Genomic DNA, 22,367 nt, shown 5'->3' on the forward strand with positions numbered 1-22,367 from the left:
CTGTTTAGTTATCGTGGGTTACATCTTGTAATTTCTTTTCTATCGTCTTACTATCGGGTTGGACAGCTGCATGGAAGGGCAGTGGGAAAGAGTACAGGTGCCCTGCACAAGAGGCAGCTCAGAAGGAAGTGTGTCTTAATGGAGGATGTTCTCTGAATGTTGTGGTTCCCTCTGTTGCAGGTGTTGTCATTTCTTTCCCGTGTTGCTGCTCCATGTAAAGACACAGCCACATCTCCCCTGATGTGGTGGTGAACGTAGTAATGCATGGTCTGACCAAGGAGCTGGAGGAGTCCTGATTTAAATGAGGACACTCCTCAGCGTGTAGTGTTTTGAAATTTAATGTTGTATCTGTACAGTTACTTCTTTAACCTGGATCGTATTACTATCAGTGTACAGCCACACATTTTATTTATAGTGGACTTTTATCTCCAAATCCCTGCTATTTCCAGATGCAAATTCAAACATTTTCATACTGATGATTTATAGTTGTTTTTCTGCAGTGCTGTAGCCTGAGACCTCTGTTGCTTGCAGCTGATAGTTCATAAAAATGTGAAGCACTCCAATAATTTTAAATCGCCCTGTCCTGAGCGGTGATTTAAAATCACTGGAGTGCTTCACATTTTTTCAGTTGTTCCAGTTTGGAAAGCAGTCAAGCAACACTGTAGAATAATGCATGAAAACAACCTGCCCGGTGTAATAATTTCAGTCTCTCAAAGCAATGACACTGGATTAAAATGTCACAAAAGATGCCTGTGAAGGACTTTCTAAAAAGACATCTCAACCTACTTTTCTTTTACGGCCCAAAGTCTCAAGGCAGCAATATGGTCCATTATGGCCATTGCGGCCCTATGGGATGTGTCCTCCTTTGAAGTCAGGAGGAAGCTGGGGGGTCCTCCATTGTTTTCAACAGATGAAGGGCCAGAAATCATCTTTATTTAGGAAGTCAAAGGGAATTGAGCAACTGAAGAGATTCTAAATTGTGGTAAGGATTGGAGATTCAGCCTTTGGTAGATGAGAATTTATAATCCAGTCATTGTAAAATTGCAGAATTAAAGGCACTGGAAGTGAAATGTTGCTATTTGCTGATTGAATCCCTCTTAATTCTACAGAACTGGGTATTGGTGTGATACAGTATGCTGTTCTGGATTCTCTTGAGGGGCTCTTGGTTTATTAGTGATGCTGGGTTTTTACTGTTGGAACATCAGTGTGATAGTGATTGCTATAGTGATTGCTATGTGAAATGCTTGGATGACACTAGAAGAAAGTAAATGTAGCAGTGGGGCTGAGCAGCCAGGCAGCACATCAGGCATTGCCACTCTGTTCAGCAGTGAGCCAGTGGCCGTTCCAAGGAGCGGGCAGGATTTCTGAGATGCTTTCCTTTGTCTGTCATGGTAGTATGTGGTCACAATTTGCTTTGCGTGTAAAATCCTCCCTCAGTAACCAACAGAAGTGTCACTCATTTTAAAAGTCCTTCCCTTCATCAAAGATGCAATTCTGCAGTTAAACTAATTAGGAGAAAGCTGTTGCAGCTCATAGTGTATTCGAAGCTGTAGCAGAACAATAGACCAAAATGTTTGGATTTAGCATGTTCTAAATCTTGCTTGCAAGCCATATGTTGCTTCTGACAAGTAATTTGAAGGTCATACTGCAGCAGATGTGAGATAGAGAAGAGACTTTCAAAGAGCTATTCTTGATTTTTATGGGGGCAGATAGGGATCGTTGTCTTAACAGTGTTTCTGTACTGGCAGGAGATCAGACCCCTATGCCTCTGCATACTCAGAAACCCATACCTCACCCCAAAGCAAGCAGACAGTACTAGGAAGAAGAGACAGAATGGTGCACATTGTGATGATCCAGGTCTTTGGGAAACCTGGCAAACGTTTATTTTCATGTTGAACTGAGCCAATCTGGGACAAGAAGCATCACTACAAGATACCTTTCGCATACCTTTCTCAGCAAACCCAATTTGTTACAGCTCAAATTCACATTGGAACATTTATGAAGTACATGTATTTATTGATGGCAAATATACACATGTAGTGTAAATTAATTCAAAAGGTGGCCACAAACAGCTTTTCACTAGTGTAAGAGTAATACTGTAATCAAATATGTTGTTTCAAAACTCTATTTTCCTCCCAAGAGAATACAATATTTCTGCACTGTCTGTGTGCACTTCTTACGTGCCAGTGAGCAGTCAGGTTTATTGCATTCCATGGTAAAAATTAATCTGAAGTGAGTTACTTCAGTGGCACATTGATCTACTCAAGATATGTTGTATTCATTTCTTTTGTATGTAGATTCTGCCTGAAAATAAAATCCCATACAAATAGATAGGGATTTTGGGGGTGGCGTGTTTTCCTCCATAGAACTTAAAATTAGCTTTAAGAATTTTTTTATGTATTTCATGTACAAATATGTAGCCACATAAGCACGTGCATAGGCATATAATTATTGTATTGGCCCCCTAATATAGATGTAGCAAAAATGCTGCGATTTCAGCAAGTATGAGAAGGAGAAAAGGAAACTTGGTGAGTGTTGCTCTGTCCTGTAGGGAACTCATGATACAAAAATAGCTGTGGAGAGAGGCGTCCAGAATGGGCAACTCAAGTGCTTAGAGAAGAGTCACATGGACAAAAACACAAAAAGGACAGCAGCTCGCCTGCGTGTGGGGAATGTTTGGTGTGCACTGTATTTATATGTGTGCACATGGAGGCATGCTGCACATATACACGTACATGTATACATATACCAATATACATATATGGCTGCTGATACTCAGAGTCCATCCTGTTAGGGCTCTGTTCCAGCTCACCACCAGGTACAGCTGAGCTGAAGGCAGTTGAAGTAATAGCAAGGAATAAATGTGACCTAGCTGAGGCTATGCCTTTCCTTCCTGCTTATGTGTGGGACCAGAGACTAGGTGGAGATCCTGTATCCCACTCTCCTCTGCAGGTAGTGGAGCAGACTTGGCTCCTCCCTGCTTTCCATCCTGTGGCCATCAGGGACAAAAGTGCAGAGAAGCACCAGCCAGTGCTGGCAGACAGCTACATTCAGCTTCTGAAGCAGTCAAAGCCATAACCTCTGACACTCAGAGAATTTCCAGTGTTTCAACTCAGTGTTCTCTGCCCATGCTAATCCCATTTCCCAGCCCTTTCTTCCTTCCATCCTTTCCCTCCACCTTCATTTCTTCATCTCGCTTTCACTCTGTATTTACACAGGATAATATTTTCTGTCCTTTCCCTCCCTCCACAACTTTTCTTTCTATCTCTTTGCTTTTCATTTTCTTTATCCCCCCTAACCAACTCTCTCATTAAGAAATAATATGGAACCATCTCACTGTTTCTCCACCTGGGGTCTGTCTTGTCCATTTTATTTGTCCATTTTATTTGTGAGCTTTTAATGGAACAGACTGTGTGAAAACCCTTGACTATACAATGCCCACCCTAATAGGTCCTCCTTTTTGGCTGCCCTTTACACAATACTTTGTTAAACATGAGTCATGGTAATCAGATTCCGCACCAGCATTATTTGTCTGAAATTGTGCTTCTCTGTTCTGTTTGCTCCCCACCAGAGCCACACTTCACACATTTGCACAACTGCTTCCTTTATGTATCACTGCTCTGTAATCAGTGTGTGGTTCATGTTACAGGTTTCTCAGGTTTCAAAGTGAAATAAAATGAGTTTTCTTCCATTTTGAGAATATCTTTCTTTTTAAGAAGTCCAAACAAAGACACACATTATTAGTAAGTTCTCAAGCAGCTGCCAAAAGACAGAAAATTAAGAATAGAAACATGAGTGAAATAACAGAAATACTGTTTGGTGTTTGCTCTTTGTGCAACAGCAAGGAAGAGTGTTTGGGGATTAAAATGATTAATTTATTTGTAGTTTTCATAAAGCAGACGTGGCTTTGTAATATTTGCCAGTGTCAGTGCTCCAGAGCAGGACATGGCTCAAATCCTTCTGTGGTGTAGCTCTTGGCTTCTTAGGGTTACTCCAAGGTTGACTGTGGTGCAATGCTATTAGCATCAGTTAGCAAGCAGCCTTTCAGTTGTTTTCATGTAAAGCATGAACAGCTTGCAATTAAAAAACAGCTTAAGCTCCTGAGTCAGAATCTGTCCTTAATTTGGAGATTGGAAGCCTTATCCAAAAACTCGTAAACATTAGTATTTTAGTTTCTTCTGACTGCTGTGTTATTGTTACAGCTATAAGTACTACTGCTAACGTCACTATACATAAAGCATCTAAAATAATGTTGGAATATACATACCTGAGCCCTTCTGGCTCAACTTCAGACTTTAAAAGAGGAACAGAGGCTCTGCTCCAGCAAAGCACTTAATCTTCTGCTTAATTTTGTGTAAACAGAATGCTCTAACTATGGAAGAAGTGAGGTTGAAAGGCTGCAAATTGGAGGAGCTAGCAGAGTTTGGATCAGTTGTTATCCTTTATTAGAGACCTGAGGAATTCCAAAGCTAGAGCAAAGAAGAAATGAAACTGTTGTTTCTGTAGTCTCAGATGAGTCATAAACATGCATTTTGGTTGTGCTTTGTCAGACCAAGGAAGTTCCCTCAAAATGTATGTGTAAGCAATGTCTGTATCTTTGGAACCAGACTCCTGACTATTTACAAAAGTGTGTCATAGTTGGTCATCATAGTAAACTGACTCAGTAACGGAAAAGGACTCTGCAGGATCACAGGTTTGGCACAATGGTTTGTTTGTTTCTTTTTTTATTAATATCATAACTGTTCTGACCACAGAATTTACCCCGTTTGCCTTTGAAAATCATGACCCTTGGGATTACTCATTCAAAAGAATCTGATTTTTACCATTCTGACCAGTGCCTAAAAGCCAGCACATGATATCTTTGTTAACATTGAAATGCGTCATGCCATAAAGAGCCCATTGAAATGAATGGATTAATTGCAAAGAAGGTTACTGCCAAACAGTTTTCACTGCTGCTAAATATGTGACTTTACAAACAGCACCATAAAATGTTATAAACCTTGGTAAAATGTCTCATTACTTTGATCTCTGCAATAAGAAGCTTTGCACTGTAACTTTAAAATGCCAAAAAAAAAAAAAAAAATCAAGAAGACATGTTAGCCATCTCTTAAGAGCATTTCTTTTTGAAGCTAATAAATTCAGCTGCAGAATTTTTGTTCTTTGTTTTAGGATGTGACAGTTTTGTTGCATAACTACAATTAAGGAATCTCAGAAGGCTTCAAAAGTTACAATGTTCTGTAGATGCAAATGCAGAGTCATTTTTTGTTCATTTTTACAGCAGGGAAGGGGCACAGGAATGGCAGTGTGTTGCCTTTTTTTAACATCTAGTTTATGATTCATTCTAATATATTCTCTCGTTTGGAATTAACTTCAGATATTCTTGTTCTGACAAGAAGAGTAAATATTTTAGCAGGGACTTTTTGGAGAGAAATTTTTGACAGTAATATACTCCTCCCTCAGTGTTACAAAGAAATACTTGCTATCCAAACTCCGACTCGGCATTTTAATGGAAAGGGTTCCAAAAGAATACGTAGGACGTTACAAATGTAAAATGTGTTTAATGAAAGAGTATACAGATGTCTTTCATGTATTTTAAATAAAAATGTCTAATTTGAGACTTGGGAAACTCAACAGTGATCTTTGAGCCATATGCTTGTTATTACAATAGCATGTTGCGTGTAACTGTCATTCAGTGAGAAACAACACAGGCCAACAAGGAAAAGAATATAAAAACATGAAGTTAAGGAAGGAATGACCATCTGACAAAGCATTTTTAGTTATGTTTTTGCCTTGATTAGAATATATCACTTTCTTGCTTTTTGTTTGTTCACATAATTCCTATAAATGTCTGTAAGTCTTATTGTAGACATAGGAAAAGGAGAATAGAGGCCAAGCTGCGTGGGCTATAATGAACCAAAACTGCAAAGAGATGCATACTTGACAGAGAGTTTAAAATAAAAATAAAACCACAGTTTCTTTGCTTGGTTTCTGGAGCAGAAAGTCGCAAAACAAGCAGAAAACTTTTGGTTCTTGATGTTAGGTTAGCTTAGCTTCCTTACCTCAATTGCTCTATTTCAGACTTTAACCTTCGTTTCAGTGAAAAGAATTTTAACCTAATTCAGATTGGGCTTATGTCTGTGAAACTGGGCCTTGGAAAATATTTCAGAAGTAGCTTTGGCCTTATGTTTGCATTTTGTTCCTTTACAAATGCAGTGGAGGTAACCTTGATTTGTTAGTTAGTGGAGTCACGCTTTATTGTGACAGAAAACTAAGAACAGTCCTTCAGAGAAAATAACAAAGACCTACCCCATGGTGATTGATGAGAACGTTGTACAAGTGAAATGAGCTGGAAAGTCATCATCTTGTCTTTTCCTTTGCCACAGGAAAAGCATAACAGAAAGATTTCTTTTCTTCTGGTTCTGATAAGGAGTCTAACGAAGCATAAGGAGAGGTTACACAGCATGGAAATGTGTTACACCCAGCTGCTCACTAGCTTGCAAAGCTGCAGTAAATAATACAGTTGCTATTTAATAAACAAAAGAAAACAAAAGTCCTTTGATGGTGATCCCTCTCTCATTTGTTCTTCTAAAGATACAGTTTGCTTCTGCTTAATTGACTGTCCTTTTGGAATAACATAGAGTTTGATATTGTATTGTATGATTTGTAATGTTTTCTTTGTTGATAGGGAAAACAAAAGACATCTTTCTAGGGCCTGATTCAGCAAAGCACATGTGTATGTGCTCCAGGTTGTCTGGGTCATAGCTAGCTTTGTCCTCATAGCTTTTCCATGAATGGTTACAGTGAAGATACACAATAAGACATGTAGTTTTCTCTTCCAAATTAGCTTACGTAATCAATAGCATACTTTTTTTGCTTGTCACAAGTTAGTCTTTAGAGAAATTATGCGTCTGTCGCAAGCAGCATTGGTTCTACGCATCATTTGTGACATTTTATTCTTAAAAGATAGTGCTTTGTGGAAGTAGTTTGTTCCATTGATAAGCTCGTTCTAGAAATTAACTTCTAACATACCCTTGGCTCGTTATGTAAAATTTCTTCCCTTAGAGTTTATTCTGTGTAGCATTTGGGGGCTGGGAAGGGGGAGGATGTTCTGCCTGCAAAATACAGGACGCAGTCTTCTCCACTCTGAAGAAGACTACTGGCTCTCATGTTGCACCTTTCTTCCCCTGCATTCCCAAAGCAGGGCCAGTTGCTGTCTGCTGTGCTAACACCAAGAAATAAGGGGGCTCATTGCTCATTCTGTCACCATGAGTTGAAAATACCTCTTTTTTTAAGAACCAGTCAAGTGTTCAAACGAAAACAAGTCCAGGTTTACATTAATTTGCACTAATGTAAATCAGTGTCACTTTTCTCAGAAGTGGAGGGACTATGGCCTGTGACACTTCGGAGACACTTGGCAGATTTGTGGGACCGTGTCTCACACTGCAGCTGCTCCTAGTGGTGCAGTATAATGGTGTCAGACCATCTGCTAGAAATGAAGACGTGCTTTGAGCAGACACCTCAAGCATCTCATCGCCAGTTACCATTTGTTGTATCTGCAGTGCAGCAGTGAGCTACTGAGGCATGCTCATACCTGGCACCTTCTGCTGAACTACTGTGCTTGCTAATCACGTGTGGGAGGTAGAAACCCAAAGAGATGAAGTAGGACCACAGTCTCTGAGAGTGAGTGTGGGAAAGGAAATGGTTGAGTCCCTCGGTTTGCTCCTCTCAGGCAGAGGAGCTGAGGAGAGGCGGCTGCAGCTCCTCATAGGGAGCGGAGGGATAGCACTGAGCTCTGCTCTGTGTGACAGGACAGGGCCCGAGGGAATGGCATGGAGCTGCGTCAGGGGAGGGCAGCTGGGGTCAGGGAAAGGGTCTGCAGCAGAGGGCAGTGAGCGTGGAATGGGCTGTCCAGGGCTGTGGGCATGGCCCTGAATGTTGGAGTTCAAGGAGTATTTGGACAACGCTCAGGGTTTGGGTTTTGAGTGGTGCTGTACGGAGCCAGGAGTTGGACTTAGTGATCTTTGTGGGTCCCTTCCAACTCGGGATATTCTATTCTATAATTCTGTCCTTGTAGGTCCCTTCCAAGTCAGGATACTCTACGATTCTGTGATTTTAATAACCTATGTATGTGGCAGGGAATGGGCAGCCATTCCCCTATGCTAATGCTATTGGAAACTTCTAATGCTTTTGATGAAAGCAAAAGGTTTTGTGCGCTTGCTTCACTCCTCTTGCAAAATATCCCCTCTGTACTTTGTCTGTAGGATAAAGTGCCTGTCTGTTCACCTTATAGTGCTTTTGGTTCAAGGACTATAGATTTTTTAATTTAATATTAATACAATTGCAAATGATTGCATCTGTAAATATGAAGAACGACTCTCACTGCTGAGTGCGTCCAAGAAGCAATTCTGGTTTTCTCTACGCTTGATTTATATGTACTAAGGTGTCCGTGAGATTATCATCCTCATTAATATTTTGACAGTTCATAAAATGCTGCAAGAGGACTTCAAAGCTGTATGGACAGTTCTTGGGCCAGGATTCCTCATAAGCTGGTTCCAATAGGACACTATCCCCTCTTGGCTTTTCCTTGAAGCCTATTTCTACCCATAACTTTAATCCAAGAAATCTTTTCTCTTTTATATATCCCTGTTTTCCTTGAAGGTCGTTATGCCTTTATAACTGAAAGCAAATTCTAAATCTTTGGATTCTTTTTGCAGCACTTAACAAACATTAACCAGTTAATCTTTGCAACACTCATGAAGTAGTTAACCATTATCCCTGAATTTATAATATGGAGCAACAGAGGAAGCAAAGTTAAATAAACTGTTGGAACTGCACTCAGTAATTGACCCAAGCCATTGTACAACTGTAAAGAGCATCATGATACTTCAGCCATGCTGAAGAAACAAAGTAGAAACGATACGGTGGGAACAAACTATATTACTGAAAACTGATTTTTAGAAAGTGCACAACTCGCCTGTATCATGAATTTTCTGCAGAGATTAGATTCTTGCTTTCTTCTTTGTTCCTATCTTTAATAAAATTTGTGAACTGTTTATTATAAGAGCATCTAACTCAGAGAGAGTACCTGTATTTCAGAGTTTGGTGTCATGCTGACAGTTTTGTCTCAAAGAAGATTGGCTACAACTTTCCGAAGGTCCTCCTGGTTTTGATCAGTTTGGGAGGAGGATGAAAATATTACAAAGCAGTGGGACCAGTACAGGTGTTTGAAATGTGATGGATGGAGTTCCAGTGCCTTCACCGGGTTTTGTTGTGCCTGACAGGAGACTGCCTTCTTTGTCAGCTTTAAGTACTCTGAATGACTGTGCTGAATTTCTAGACGTTTTGATGATGTAAGAAATCAGAATGAATTAGGCCCAGACTCTACAGTAACTCCAGTTTCTAATTCACAAAATTGACTCATCTACCCTGCCAGCCTGTTTTACAGTGCCTCGAGCTCTTATGTGTCTTTATGTATCAGAAAATATCTTTCCACACATATCAGGAAATGGAACAGGCCTGTGTTACACTAAGTTAAAGCAAGTTTTTTGTTAAACGTAAGTTGCCTGACTGGGTTTATATCTTTGAAGGAGACATAGGAATTAGGTGCTTAAGATCTACTGACTTTTAATGTTTGGATTTCTAATCCTGTAGGATCTTACTAACTCAATTTACTAAGTTTTAGAAAAACATAAGATATTTTCCTGTTGCCATGCAGGTGTTTCATAGAGAGCCTATGCATTTTGAGTGGTTAGTGTTATAAACAGCAACAAAAAGATAGGTAAACTAAAGAAACAGTCTTCTTGAGCCTTTTGTGTCTAGCCAAGGAGATGTGGTCATTGAAATCCTCTGGGATACTTCTGAAGTCGCGGACTTTGTTGTTATATATCAGTGTATAAACAAATGTCAGCTCGTCTTGATGGCACACTGCAGACAATTACAATGAGAATTTCTGCAGGAATGTCATCTATGTTGTCAGGGTGTTGGTAGACCATTAGAAGGAGTAGTCTGACACAAATCTCAATGTATTTGCATAATTTGAATGCTTCTCTGGACCTGAAGCCATTTGGTCTATGCTGTTTGCATGTGATTTTGAGCATATCAAGATGCAGGTCTTTGTTCTGAGGTTAGCCCTTGTTGTGTTCAGGTGACAATGCAGGACAGTCATCTCCCAAGGCCTTCCACATTATCTCTATTGTTTGCTCAAGTTAGCAGTTCACAGAAGATAGATTTACAGATTTACTCTTCTAGCAGACATTACCTGCTAAGATCGAAGCTGTTTGTAAAGCTTCATTTTTCATCATTTTTCTTGATGTATGTGCATAGCATTGTTGCAGCTCTCTAATCACTGACCAGCTGGCTTGTTAATATGTGAATAGTGCTGTGGGCCCCTTGCCATATTTCATGTGAGGTCTTGGCTGGGTGGCCAAGCAGGCAGCCTGCAGCCAGTGTCAAAGCGATTCAAGAGGTATTGGCACAGCAGTGTCCCCATTAATTTCTGCTTGTCACATGCTGTCATGCAAGTTACACCAGAGAGGAAATGACCGTTAAAAAAAAAAAAAAAAAGTAGGCTTGTGGCACTTGGTCCCCTCCAGACGTTATCCCTGAGGTTAAACAAGTGGATACAATTAGTTGCTATCCACAGACAGCTGCAGGGAAGGAGAAGCTGAGATGTGGGCCCCACAGCAACCTGTCTTTCCTGTTAGCCAGGAGTGTAGACTGTCAACATATGCCATATTTTTAACCCTTCCTGGAGTTTGTGCAGATTAAAAAGAGCTGTTACAACCAACAGCGTCACAAAGGTGGCTGTAGTGCTGATTAAGCAGCATTCTCCTCCAAGGAAGGGGTTTTGTATGTTGGTCAACACCTCGTATGCGCAGGTGCAAGCAATGCTGAAAGAGAAGCATCTCATCAGTGATCAATAATCTACTGGCATGGAGTGAGACAGTGATTTCTGCGAACTCCTCTCAGAAGCACAACAAAGAAATTAAAGGGAATCACATTCAGCTTTCTAAATTTTCCGGAGGGACTAATCTCTGTGATTATATCAGGAGAGCTTCTGCAGCAATTGTCACAAGTGATGATACACTTCAGATCCTCCAAAATACAGCTTAGGAATGCAGAAGCAAAGTCTCTGAAAGGGAAATGACTGTGTCCAAAGATGAAGGAAGAAAGTATATACTAAGTATACTTTTTTAAAAAACTGAAAGAATTAAGCTCTTCTGAGGGGTGATAGAGAGTGGAATATGCACAGTGCTCAGAAATAGGCTGACTTAGCTGACAGAAAGTCTGCTTCTTGGCTCAGAAGGAGTAGGCTCACAGCATCAGTTGCAAGAAGGCTGTCTTTCTTTGTTGAGAGACATGACGATTAATGTAGCTAAAATTATATGAAAGTTGTCCTCCAAAATTCAGACTGCAGTTCTGCCCAGGCTGTACATCTTGTCCTGGTGTAGCTCTTATATACTTCATTTTGACTGATGTCAGTCCCCAAGCATATGCCAGAAGAGTTGTCAGAGTTAATGCACAGAAACTGCAGATGCTATCGCAAGTCGTTCTTGTTGGGCTTACCAATAAGATGGGCCAGTAAAGTGTTTGGGGAATTTCTTGGTTTATTTCAGTTCTCATATCTTTGTCAGCTATTTTCAGAAATAGAAGAACAGAGTAGGTAGCAACTGTCAGAGCAGCATGCACTGTGAGATATTACTGTATCTAGTATAGCTTATGGAAAGCTCGTAATAGGGAAACAATGTTAAAAGGGATTAACCAGAAGATATTTGGGGATGTACAAAATTATCATGATATTGCCAAGAGAAATGGGGAAGACTTGTGTTTGTTTACTTATCTAGGCCCAGATCTATACATTCTGTTAGGGGCTGTGTCTTCTATTATTTTTTCTACTGGATGCTAAGAATGGAAACCTTTGAAAATGTTAATTAAAAATTACATCCAGAACAGGTCTTGGTGGTAGTGTTACATTTGCCAGTTTCTATCAAATTGTTAAAATAAGATTCCCCTCTGTTTTCATTTGATTTGCACGTATTTTCTTTCTAAAATGCCAGTAGCCAAATAGGAAATGTTGTGTTGCATTTGCATGTCTGGTAATTCCACACTGATAGGAACTTTTGGTACATTGAATCACTGAAAATAAGTAGGACAATAGTTATGTAGGCTGCGAGTTCTTCTCATCAAATGTGAATAATAGCAGCTGATACTGTAATGCTAACTGACTTCCAGGTAATGAACCAGCAAACAAGAAATTTGAAATGAAAAGCCTTATAGCCAAGGTGTCAGGAAGAATGAAAACTTTAAATGAATTATGTAGGTCCTTGGTAGTCTTAAAACATTTCAGATTTTTTGGATTTTTGCCATAAATTGTTGAATTTCTGTATACTAAGCCACTATTTTGCTTCTTATGTCAGAGCAAGTGTGACATGTCCCTTTGCATAAACTCACCAACTGCCCCTTTGGAGTCAGAAGAGAACCAGTGAATTTGTGTCACTGCAGAAGATCCCAATGAGGCATGGTTTCAGTGTGCTCCAGACATTCCCCAAAAAACATTGCTGACCAGCATCAAAGGCTACATAATTAGGACTAAATTAAGACAAGTATGTGCACCCAGTTGAGTTCAGTGAACTGTTCTGAGTAATCTTCTATCTGCGTTCCTTAAGGAGGCCTGGATTATTATTTTAGAGGACTTGAAAATTTTCAATTTTAGCATATCTGTTTTAGCAGTTTCTTAATAGTGCCAGATTTCCATACTGATCTCAGTAGTTGTGAACTAAAAAACAAATTCAGTACATGTACTACTCTGTGCTGGTGAGACCTCACCTGGAGTACTGCGTCCAGATCTGGAGCCCTCAGCACAGGAGAGACGTGGGCTTGTTGGAGTGTGTCCAGAGGAAGCCCACAAAAAAGATCCAAGGGATAGAACACCTCTCCTACAGGGACAGGCTGAGAGAGCTGGGGCTGTTCAGCCTGGAGAAGAGAGGGCTCTGCAGAGACCTGAGAGCAGTCTTTCAGTATTTAAAGGGGGCTGTAAGAAAGAAGGGGACAGACCCTTTAGCAGGGTCTGTGGTGAGAGAACAAGGGAGAATGGTTTCAAACTAAAGGAGGAGAGATTTAGAGTGGATATAAGGGAGAAGTTCTTTTACAGTGAGGGTGGTGAAGCACTGGCACAGGTTGCCCAGAGAGGTGGTGGATGTCCTGTCCCTGGAGGCATTTAAGGCCAGGCTGGACAGAGCTCTGGGCAACCTGATCCAGATGTGGGTGTCCCTGTTCATTGCATTTGTGAGAGGGCATGTCAGTAGCATTCTTCATCCTAAAAATTCGGTTATCCAGAATCACTCGTTTTAAATCTGTTTGTTATAGAAGTAGTCTAAAAGATCTTTATCAGAAGGTATTTTAAATGGGTATTAATCCACTCTAAATGTTATAAAGTATCTATCTATCTATATAAAGTATCTTTGATAGGATTAAAAGAATTTTATAATTACAAATAATTATGCAAATATTTATTTTCAATTCTGTGATTCTGTGAACTTAATATTTAAAAATATGTATAACCATCATTTCATTGTCAGCAAATTGTTTACCAGCAGAGTAGCAGTGTAAAAATTACCAAAAAATTACTAGACAACTCTTTTAACGAGCTTGGCAGGTATTAGTTCTCCTTTGCTATTAATACATGCAATGAATTTGCTGTATTTCTCTTTCTGCACGGTATTTTATTCTGTGAGAAGAAAATGAATATTTTATCGTGTAAAATTGATGTCTGAGACTAAGTGAGCAGGTCATTTGGATTTTTTCTCTTTTCTGACAATGAACATATTTAAACTGAATACACTGTGAAGTTCATGCTCTCTAACTGGCGGAAATATCACAGTAATCACTTCTGAGGGTCAGTCCTTACCCTGTGAATACTCCATGGAAAGCAGTCGGACTTCTCTGAGATAAACTGTTAGCCAGTTTAAGGAAAAACAGAGTGTGTTTTTATGTATGTATTAGGATGAATCATGGATGACTCTTGAGAGGCTATATAGGGGTTAGGTAGAGGCAGAGCATAGCCTCCTCCTCCCCCAGGATGGAAAAATGCCCCAAAAGGAGATTGATCAGACTGGCTTTCTCATGAGATAGGAGAGCAGGAAAAGGACACAATGGCAGGGATCTTTCTTCCTGCTACCATGTGCCAGCCACTGCACCCAGCTAGCTGCAGAGGGAAAGGCATCCTGCAGCCTCAAGGGCTGTGACAAATTGCTTCACTTGCCACCCTGTTGCATGGAGTCCTAGGCAGGCTGGTGTCATGGCTTCCCGGCCCAGTGTGAGGAGGAGATTTAAAAAAGAAAATCACTGCATTTAGCTGGGAGTCACTAAATTATTACTAATGCTTTTGGGATTCAGTGTAACAACATTAATCATGTCTTCTGCTATTCATGTATCTGTAGTGTGTAATTCCTCAGGAATGCCTTTTTTTTTTTTTTTTTTTGGCATTAATTAATGTTGACTGTTTGTTACAAAGTATAACCATAGAAGTGCTGTAATTATTCTGCTTCAAAATTAGGCCCCAGAGAAAGTGGGAGCTCTTTAAACTTCTATGCCAGCATGTTTGAAAAACATCCTTTAAAATGAAAGCAATTTGATGGCTGGGAGTTCGGAATAATACTGTGGATATGAAGGAGGTCTCATTCTGCTCCTCTTCTGTTCTGCTGTTTGATAAGAGGCAGAGTGAGCCTCTTCATCAACCTGGCTTGACTGATTCATTACATGTTGCAGTCTAAAACTTGTCCTCTTTGTTGCGGTTGTCTCTTACGCAAACACTCCTACAGGGAACGTTCAGGACGAGTATCCCAACACCTGCCATCCAAAATAGGCATTCCGTTCTGCTCTGCAAAAATAGAAAGATGAGATACAAATAAGTAGAAATGCTGGGTAGAGGAGGCAGGTTGTTGTGCAGGTGAATGAGATACTCCTCAGAGGAACAAGAGAAACATGAAGAGATCCCAGAGGGTTGTGGTCTTTTACCAAACATTAGCACAGAAATTGCATGGGAAAATAGGCCAGGGGAAAAAACAAAACAAAACAAAAAAACAAACCAGCATTGCTTTAGTTCAAACTTAGGGTCGATCTGTAGCTGATAAGGATCTTTACCATACTGCTTGTATTTGGTGGTATGATTGACTGTTTATGGGCTTCTATGACTCACTTTGTCTGGTGTTAGGAACTTACTCTGATTGACAAAGGTGAATCTGGATAAAAGCTTTTTGTTCTTTACCTTTAGTCAATAGAGTGGAATTGTAAGCTTTGCATTATGAGTTCTTATGTGTATGTTACATATGGGTACAGGTGGTCTCTGAAGGCATATTACTCTTGGCACTTCCCTTCAGGTTGCCTATCCCTGTGTACCCTTATACAAAGAGAAAATCTAGCATCTATAGCTTTACCACTGTGGTGGGTTAGCCTTAGCCAGACACCAAACTCCCACCCAGCCACTCCCTGCCCCCCCCCAGCCTCAGTGCAATGGAGTAGAAAAGAAAAGAAGAAAAGCAGGAATGAGAAAACTTGTTAGCTGAGATGAAACGGGGAAATTGCTTATCAATTACTGTCAGGGTTAAAACAGACTTGCTTTGGTCTTAAGTTTAATGCTGATTAAAATAAGTATTTCATTATTAATTTGGGTACTGGGAAAGAAAAAAGCAAGTATTAAAACAGCAGTTTAAAATTAACCCCTTCCACTGCCTGTTTCCAGCCTCACATCCCTCATGAGCCCTCTCCTCCCCAAGGGCTGCAGGGGATAATGTTTGTTGGGCTACTGTCTGCTCCTAACAGTTCTTTCTGCCTCTCCTTCCTCCTTTTCACCTGCTCCAGCATGGGTCCTCTGCAAGGGCCACATCTTTGGGAATATTCACCTGCTCCAGCATGGATCCTCCACGGGTTGCTGTGTAGATAGATATCTACTCTGTCATGAAGCACCTCCTCCTTTCCCTCCTCTTCTGTATGCTGCAAACTCTGTGTGAAAATGTTTGTGGAAAAGTTTCCTTGTGATTCCCTATGGTATATGGGGCCTAATAGTGAATGGAGGTAAATACTGTGTGAGTTCTGCAGAGAATCTGTCTGGCCTTAGACAACAAGTAAGATATCGTAGGCAAGTGACAGATAATGTTAGCTGGAAATCATAATGGTGGGGAGCTCTTGAAGTATGAGTGGTGTTTTCGAAACCAGTAACTTGGAAGGGACATGTAGATCGGAAGCTGCAGGAAGTTTAAGAGCGAGGGCCAAGAAAGGATAAGAAGAAGAGGAGATGAAGTCTGGAGGAGATCAAGGCTTTTTCCTCTGGCACCTGAGTTAGAGGTAAGCTGTGAATCCCATCTGTGGTAGGGGCAGCAGCAGCTGCTGCTCACGCTAGTCCAAATCTGTCCCTGTCCTCATCAGTACTAGGGGCCAATTATGAGCAGAAATAAGTATATTTTTATGTATTATTGATATGATATGGCACTACTTGAAAATTTTCTCATAATTTGGTCCCAGCATTCGGTAAATATTCATATTTTATTTAATATTCCAGATTTGGGAATGCCATCACCAATACCATATGTGGTGGAACACATAAAACTTGTGTCATTTCCATAACAACTTTTGCTTCTTACTGTTTCCATTATAAGACTTTTGCAAAATTGTAGCTATATTTTTGCCTCTAAGGAAAGTATTTTGGTTCATTGCATCCCAAAATAGCTCAGTTTTTAGTAGTTACAGATAAATATTTTAGTTCTGTGCATAGACTACTTTGAAAATGCAGCCTGAAAAGGGAAAACTTTTTAAGATCATGATTATCTGAAAGCAATCACAGTGGAATAATATATATATTTTAAACTCAGGCAACAGCTATTCTAGTCACAGTTTGGTATCTATTTGCAAATATAAAATAACCAAAGCGTATCTGATTGAGATTAGAGAATGACTTGCTAGATCTTGCTACTCAAATCTGCTAAGAAATGAATCTTCTCATTTGTCAAATAGAATTGTATCATTTTTCAATTAATTTATGAATTGTGATTTGAACTGCAAATCAAACGTATGGAATGCCAAGGCATAGTAGAAAGTATCTCAGGGAAACACAGACATAGAACAAATTGTGGCAATTGGGATAATGCTAATAAAACTGGATGCACTGGATGAGGGAAATTGTTCTGATCTAGTTAGCTAGAGATGTGTTTTGTGCATACTTACAACCTTTATGCAATTGGCTAGCAAATGTTAGTGGCTGTCAAAGAATGCTGTCAAAGAAAACACACAAGAAAACAGCCAAGACTTTGTTGCAAGTACTTTCTTGCAAGTACTTTACTAAGGGTATGAAATATTTTCTAAATGTGAGGCCGAAGTTTCTAGACCAAGCTTCTGGACAGCAAAATTCATTATGGATTTAAAAAAGAAAAGCTTTCTCTTTTGCTTGCTTTGATAAGAAAAGTCAGTTTGCTACTCTTTTTTTTTTTTTTTAATAAACAGATACAAACAGATATCAAATTCTGACCATCATTTGGCATTTGGCATTTAAAGTGCATAATAATAAGACTTTGTTGTGTAATTTGGGTTTCAACTCTTTACCTGGCAGGCTGAGAATTCTAAAACAGGGGAATAAGGAATCACAAAGGGCAGATGGTCTTTTTACACTAAAATGGCCTTCTTTGCTGTCCTTCTAAAACAGTCTTGCAAGTTTTCAGCTGAAATCTGTTCATATGTACAATACTGAACAACAAGGCAAACAAAAGAGCATAATTAACTGTCCAAAATGAATAATAGAGAATAGCCTACATGGAGTAAATCTGAATTTCCTTGGAGAAGAAATATAGCACTTTTTCCCCCAGTTTTCCTCCTTCTTTATACATTTTTTGTGTACATTTTCCTGATACACTTTTCTGCTGCACATCTTTTCCTGTGTGTGCGAACGGAGCTTCAGTTAATGCTGTTCATCTTTTGAGTCCTGTGGGAGGAGAGAATGAAATACCAGTTTCCTTTTTCGTATACATATAATATATTTGATGCATGTCTGGAAGAAGATTCTGAATTCAGAAACTGAAGACATTGCTTGCAACTTGCGACTAGCAGAGCGGAACTACATTCACTGAGCTTGAGGGAGAAATATGAAACAGAAACAGCATGAGAAAATTCTTGATATATTTGGTAACTGCAGGAATGAGTTTACATTCTTGACAAATGAATAGGATGCAGAAATGTCACAAAAAGGGACTTGCCAGGGTCTACTGACTAATATTGAAGTTCTTTAAATTGGGTTGTTATTTTTTCTGGTATCATGTTTGTCTGGAATAAAATAGTTAGACCCAAATTCAGTGAAAACCTTAAGGACATGCATAGGATAACCGTATGGTTAAGTGTTTTTGATATCTTCTGTAACTCTTCAAGACTCGTCCAAAGACTATTGGGATTTGACTGAAGTTAAAATAGTGACTAGGTTTGACCCATTTCAATTCTGCTGATGTTGGCGACCCGCAGGACTGTAGTCGTAGCTCTTGCACATATTTCCAAGTTGCAAAGGGAAATTACAAAAATACAAGAAGATTCACTACACTTTGTATGTTTGTTTTAGAGGAGCAAATCCTATTAAGCTGGTTATCAAAATGACCAGATCTCTGCTTTTCCTGGGGAAGCAAAGGAAATAAAAGGCATCAGAATCGAGAGCTCAGTTTACCACCATCCTTCAGTGGTCATTATAATTAAATATTGCCACAGATTCCATAGTTTCATGTTAGTATCTTCATCGTTTGAATCTTCAAATCAAAACTGATCTCTGTATCCACAGCCCACTGTTACTACTGTTTGGCAGAAGGAGTTGTAGGCTGTATATAATAATGGGCATGTTTTATCAGAGGTCAGATTAGAGCTTCCAGCCTTAGTATTAATACATTATATAAGATTTTCTGTGGTGATGATTTGGGACATTTCATTTTATATTAAATTACATAGCAGTATCAAAGTTTATCTTAAAAATACATCCAGCTAAAGCAATATTATCAAGTTGAATGTTTTGAGCTATTTTAAAATCAATTTTCAGATAGGATTCTTTTTTATAGTATGCTTTGAATGTTTTCTTGTAAAAAATATCAGGTTTTTCCTGTTCCTGTGATGATCATAGGAACAAAAGCAACCAAACTCAGCTTATCCTACCTTTTTCCTATGTTTCATACCATCACCTCTTCAAGATCATTTTGGTTTCTAATAAGAGGATTGGCAGAGAGCCTGCTGCATTGCTTGTGGAAAGCACATATGTTACCAGCAAACACAGGGCTGGATTTTCATCAACTCAAGTCAAGTGCACATAAAAAATTAACTTACTCCTTTTGTTTCTTGCTCACTGCAATATCTCCTTGTAGCTATTTGTTTTGCAAATACACTTCTCAAGTTGATGCTATCCCTCTCATTTGGAATTCTGGGGGTTTCTAGTATTTAGTTTTGAGTCTTGGTTCATTCCTTTCACATTACACAGATTAGTATGAAAACATGGGTACAGATGAAATAGTGTCTTCTGCTGTGGAAATGTCGTGAAAGATTGCATCACCATAACATAACAGAAAGCCAAATGGGAATTATTACACTGATTTAGTGCTGAAGTTTGATCTAAGCAGTTTCTGCGCTTTTCAGTGTATTTTATAGAATGGGTTTTGACAAGTAAATTTTTTTCCCACTGTAACATTAAATTCGGACAAAACAGTCATTTAATTAGCTTTTCTGTTTAAAACAGAGCCTGTGCCTATTGAAGTGAATAACAAGATTTCACTTCACTGGGGCAAGACAAAGCAGACAGCTGGGAAGTGCAAAGTGGTGCATGGTTCAAAGTTAAAACCCAAAAGCTGCAATATATTTTTCTTACTTGGACAGCATTCATTAAAAGTTGATCTGTGTTTTGCAGACATGCTTTTGTTATTTAAATTTGTTGAACAGTCTTTATGCTTTTAACAATTAACCACAAATAATTCAACTAGAAATGATGCATGAACTTGATAAGTGCACCTATTCAAGTCAACAGGTTCTAGCAATATCCTGCCCATTTTATATTAATAGGTGTTTTTATCTCAAGTCAACACTAACTTAAATTAGTACTGCAGACTGTGGCTGGGTGTTTGCCTTGTCTTGATAATTGCGTATTGATTTCTTCCGTATACTTAGGATATGATGCTTCAGCTGTTTCGGGGACTGGATTTTCTGCATTCACATCGTGTGGTGCATCGGGACCTGAAACCCCAAAATATCCTTGTAACCAGCAGTGGGCAGATCAAGTTAGCCGACTTTGGCCTTGCACGAATCTACAGTTTTCAGATGGCTCTTACATCAGTGGTAAGTTTCTGGAGGCTTTTAATTTGTCTTTTAATTTGGCACAGTGCTTTAGTCTCTATGGCCCCGATAAGTAAAGTATTTAACTCTGCTTCTAAAACCATCTCAACTGTTGAAGTTATTCGTGCCTGCAAAACAATTGCTTTCCTGCCTAGAATGAATTTGTTGTGGTTACTTTGTAAAAGTAATCAATTACTGATTACTGTTTCTAAATTAAATCATGACTGATCACTGAAGGATAGGTATGTGCTAGTTTTCTGAAACCTCTGCAGTCTAGCTTCTGTTGTGATTTGGGCTTGTTTTGCATGTTAAACCCTTTAAGTATGGTGAAAATTTCCAAAGTATACCTATTTTGAGATAAAATTCATGTTGATGCTGAAGTAATCTTGCCTGAAAAAAATACACAGATAATTTTGGAAATGCCACACTCATACCTGTGATTTCCCATTTGTGTGAGTATGGATTTGGTGTTTGCTCCCATATTTTAGCAAGTGATTCCACATAGCACTGAGTTAGAGGCAGCTGAAGTGGACCTGGCAGCTAAAATCACAGCTATTTCCCAAACTACCTGTTAAAGAGAACTTGCAGTTATCTCTAGGTCCCCTGCCATTGTTGCCCCTCTCCAAGGAGGAGAAGCTCCCCTGCTTGTCCTTGGCTCAGACAAGAGCTCGGTCCCAGAAGATGTGGCCTTCTCCTGCGTTAATTCTTGTAGGAAAGCTCTGCCAGCCCTTTGCTTTTTGACCCTGTTTCCACACTTGCTGTCCCTGCCTCCAAAATCAGCTGTTGTTAGCTTGGCACACCTAAGAGTATTGAAGAGGAACAGTGCTGTGTACACGTTGGGTGTCATTTGTTTGTTTTTGTTGCTTGCTCATGAATAATTTTCTATTTTGTGTTCCAAGTATCACAACTGCTATGGTAGTATTACCTATGCTAAAGGCAGGCAAGGGAGAAAAGGAGAAGAGAATCTGAAAGGTGTCCACTTTGCATTTTGCATTGTACTGTAGAAGTTAACCTGGCTCACACTGATAAAAAGCAATCCACTGTTATTGCTGTAAGAGTCTCACTACCACTCTATGAGGTAACAGTGACATCCTGGGTTCTGGCATCAGTAGCATGAAGGCAGGAAGCAGCAGCAAACTAAAACATCATCTTGGTCAATGCACGAAAGTATCCTCTTCACATAAAGCATAAGTAAACTTGTGCTTCAGGATTGGTTTGGGGTTTTTTCTTCCATTGCTTGTAGGTTGTAGCCTAAACCAAAGCTGAAAGAATATCTCAGCTGAGGAGAGGGAGGGCTGATAATATTGTAAGTCAAAACAAAGCTCTGAAGAAAAGGAGAGGAAGGTTGTTCCTAAATTGCTGCAATCTTTCATCAGGTAGTCAGAAACAGTAATAGTTTGAGTGTTTGTTTCTGTTGATCCATGAAATCCCTTAAACTAAAACTGTGGAGTTATCTATGGCTGCCAGCAGCGTGCTTTTGGAAAGCTGTGCATTACATGAGGAGAAAACATCTACATAACTGTGCTGGAGTTTGTCCATGATTGATCATGTAGCCTGCATAGGAAGGAAGGTCAGAAGACCCAGAAATACAACGCTAATGCATCCTAATACATTTACTGTGATAAAATCGTACCATGATCTGTTTGTATGAGAACACTGCCAGAATTCTTATGTGAAAGGTATACCTGTGCTCAAGTTACCTAATACTTGCCTGCTGGAAATAGTGGCTCAAAACCCATGTGCTGGTATCCTTAGTACTGCTGTGAACAAGAGATCCTTAGGCTGATGGTGTCCATGTGCAAGTAAGTCCTGTGTTAACACAATGCCACTGTCATTGCAGCTGTGCTGAAGAGTGTTAAAATAGTTGAATTATTCAGGCTCCAAGGACAAGTAAAGTGTATGGATCTAGGCATGAATTATGGCCTTCACACCTGAAATTTACTCTATTAGGATTTTCTGTTTTAAAAATCAAAGCTGTGACCAAAGATAGTGTATTGATAGAATGTTCATGCTGATGGCAGGCCTAAGAGAAA

At 39.5% G+C, this 22,367-nt stretch overlaps 1 protein-coding gene across 1 annotated transcript in view; it reads left to right on the forward strand.

Moving 5' to 3' along the window:
- CDK6 (cyclin dependent kinase 6) overlaps nt 1-22,367 on the forward strand; it is a 120,883-nt gene that overhangs the window by 32,094 nt on the left and 66,422 nt on the right. Inside the window, exon 3 of the mRNA XM_042889030.1 lies at nt 20,170-20,337. Within this exon, the coding sequence (XP_042744964.1) occupies nt 20,170-20,337 (168 nt within the window). The remainder of the gene's footprint in view (nt 1-20,169; nt 20,338-22,367) is intronic.

Source organism: Lagopus leucura, unplaced genomic scaffold (genome assembly GCF_019238085.1).
Source record: "Lagopus leucura isolate 7727_CA_CO unplaced genomic scaffold, USGS_WTPT01 Super-Scaffold_100157, whole genome shotgun sequence".
NCBI classification, from domain to species: Eukaryota; Metazoa; Chordata; class Aves; order Galliformes; family Phasianidae; genus Lagopus; species Lagopus leucura.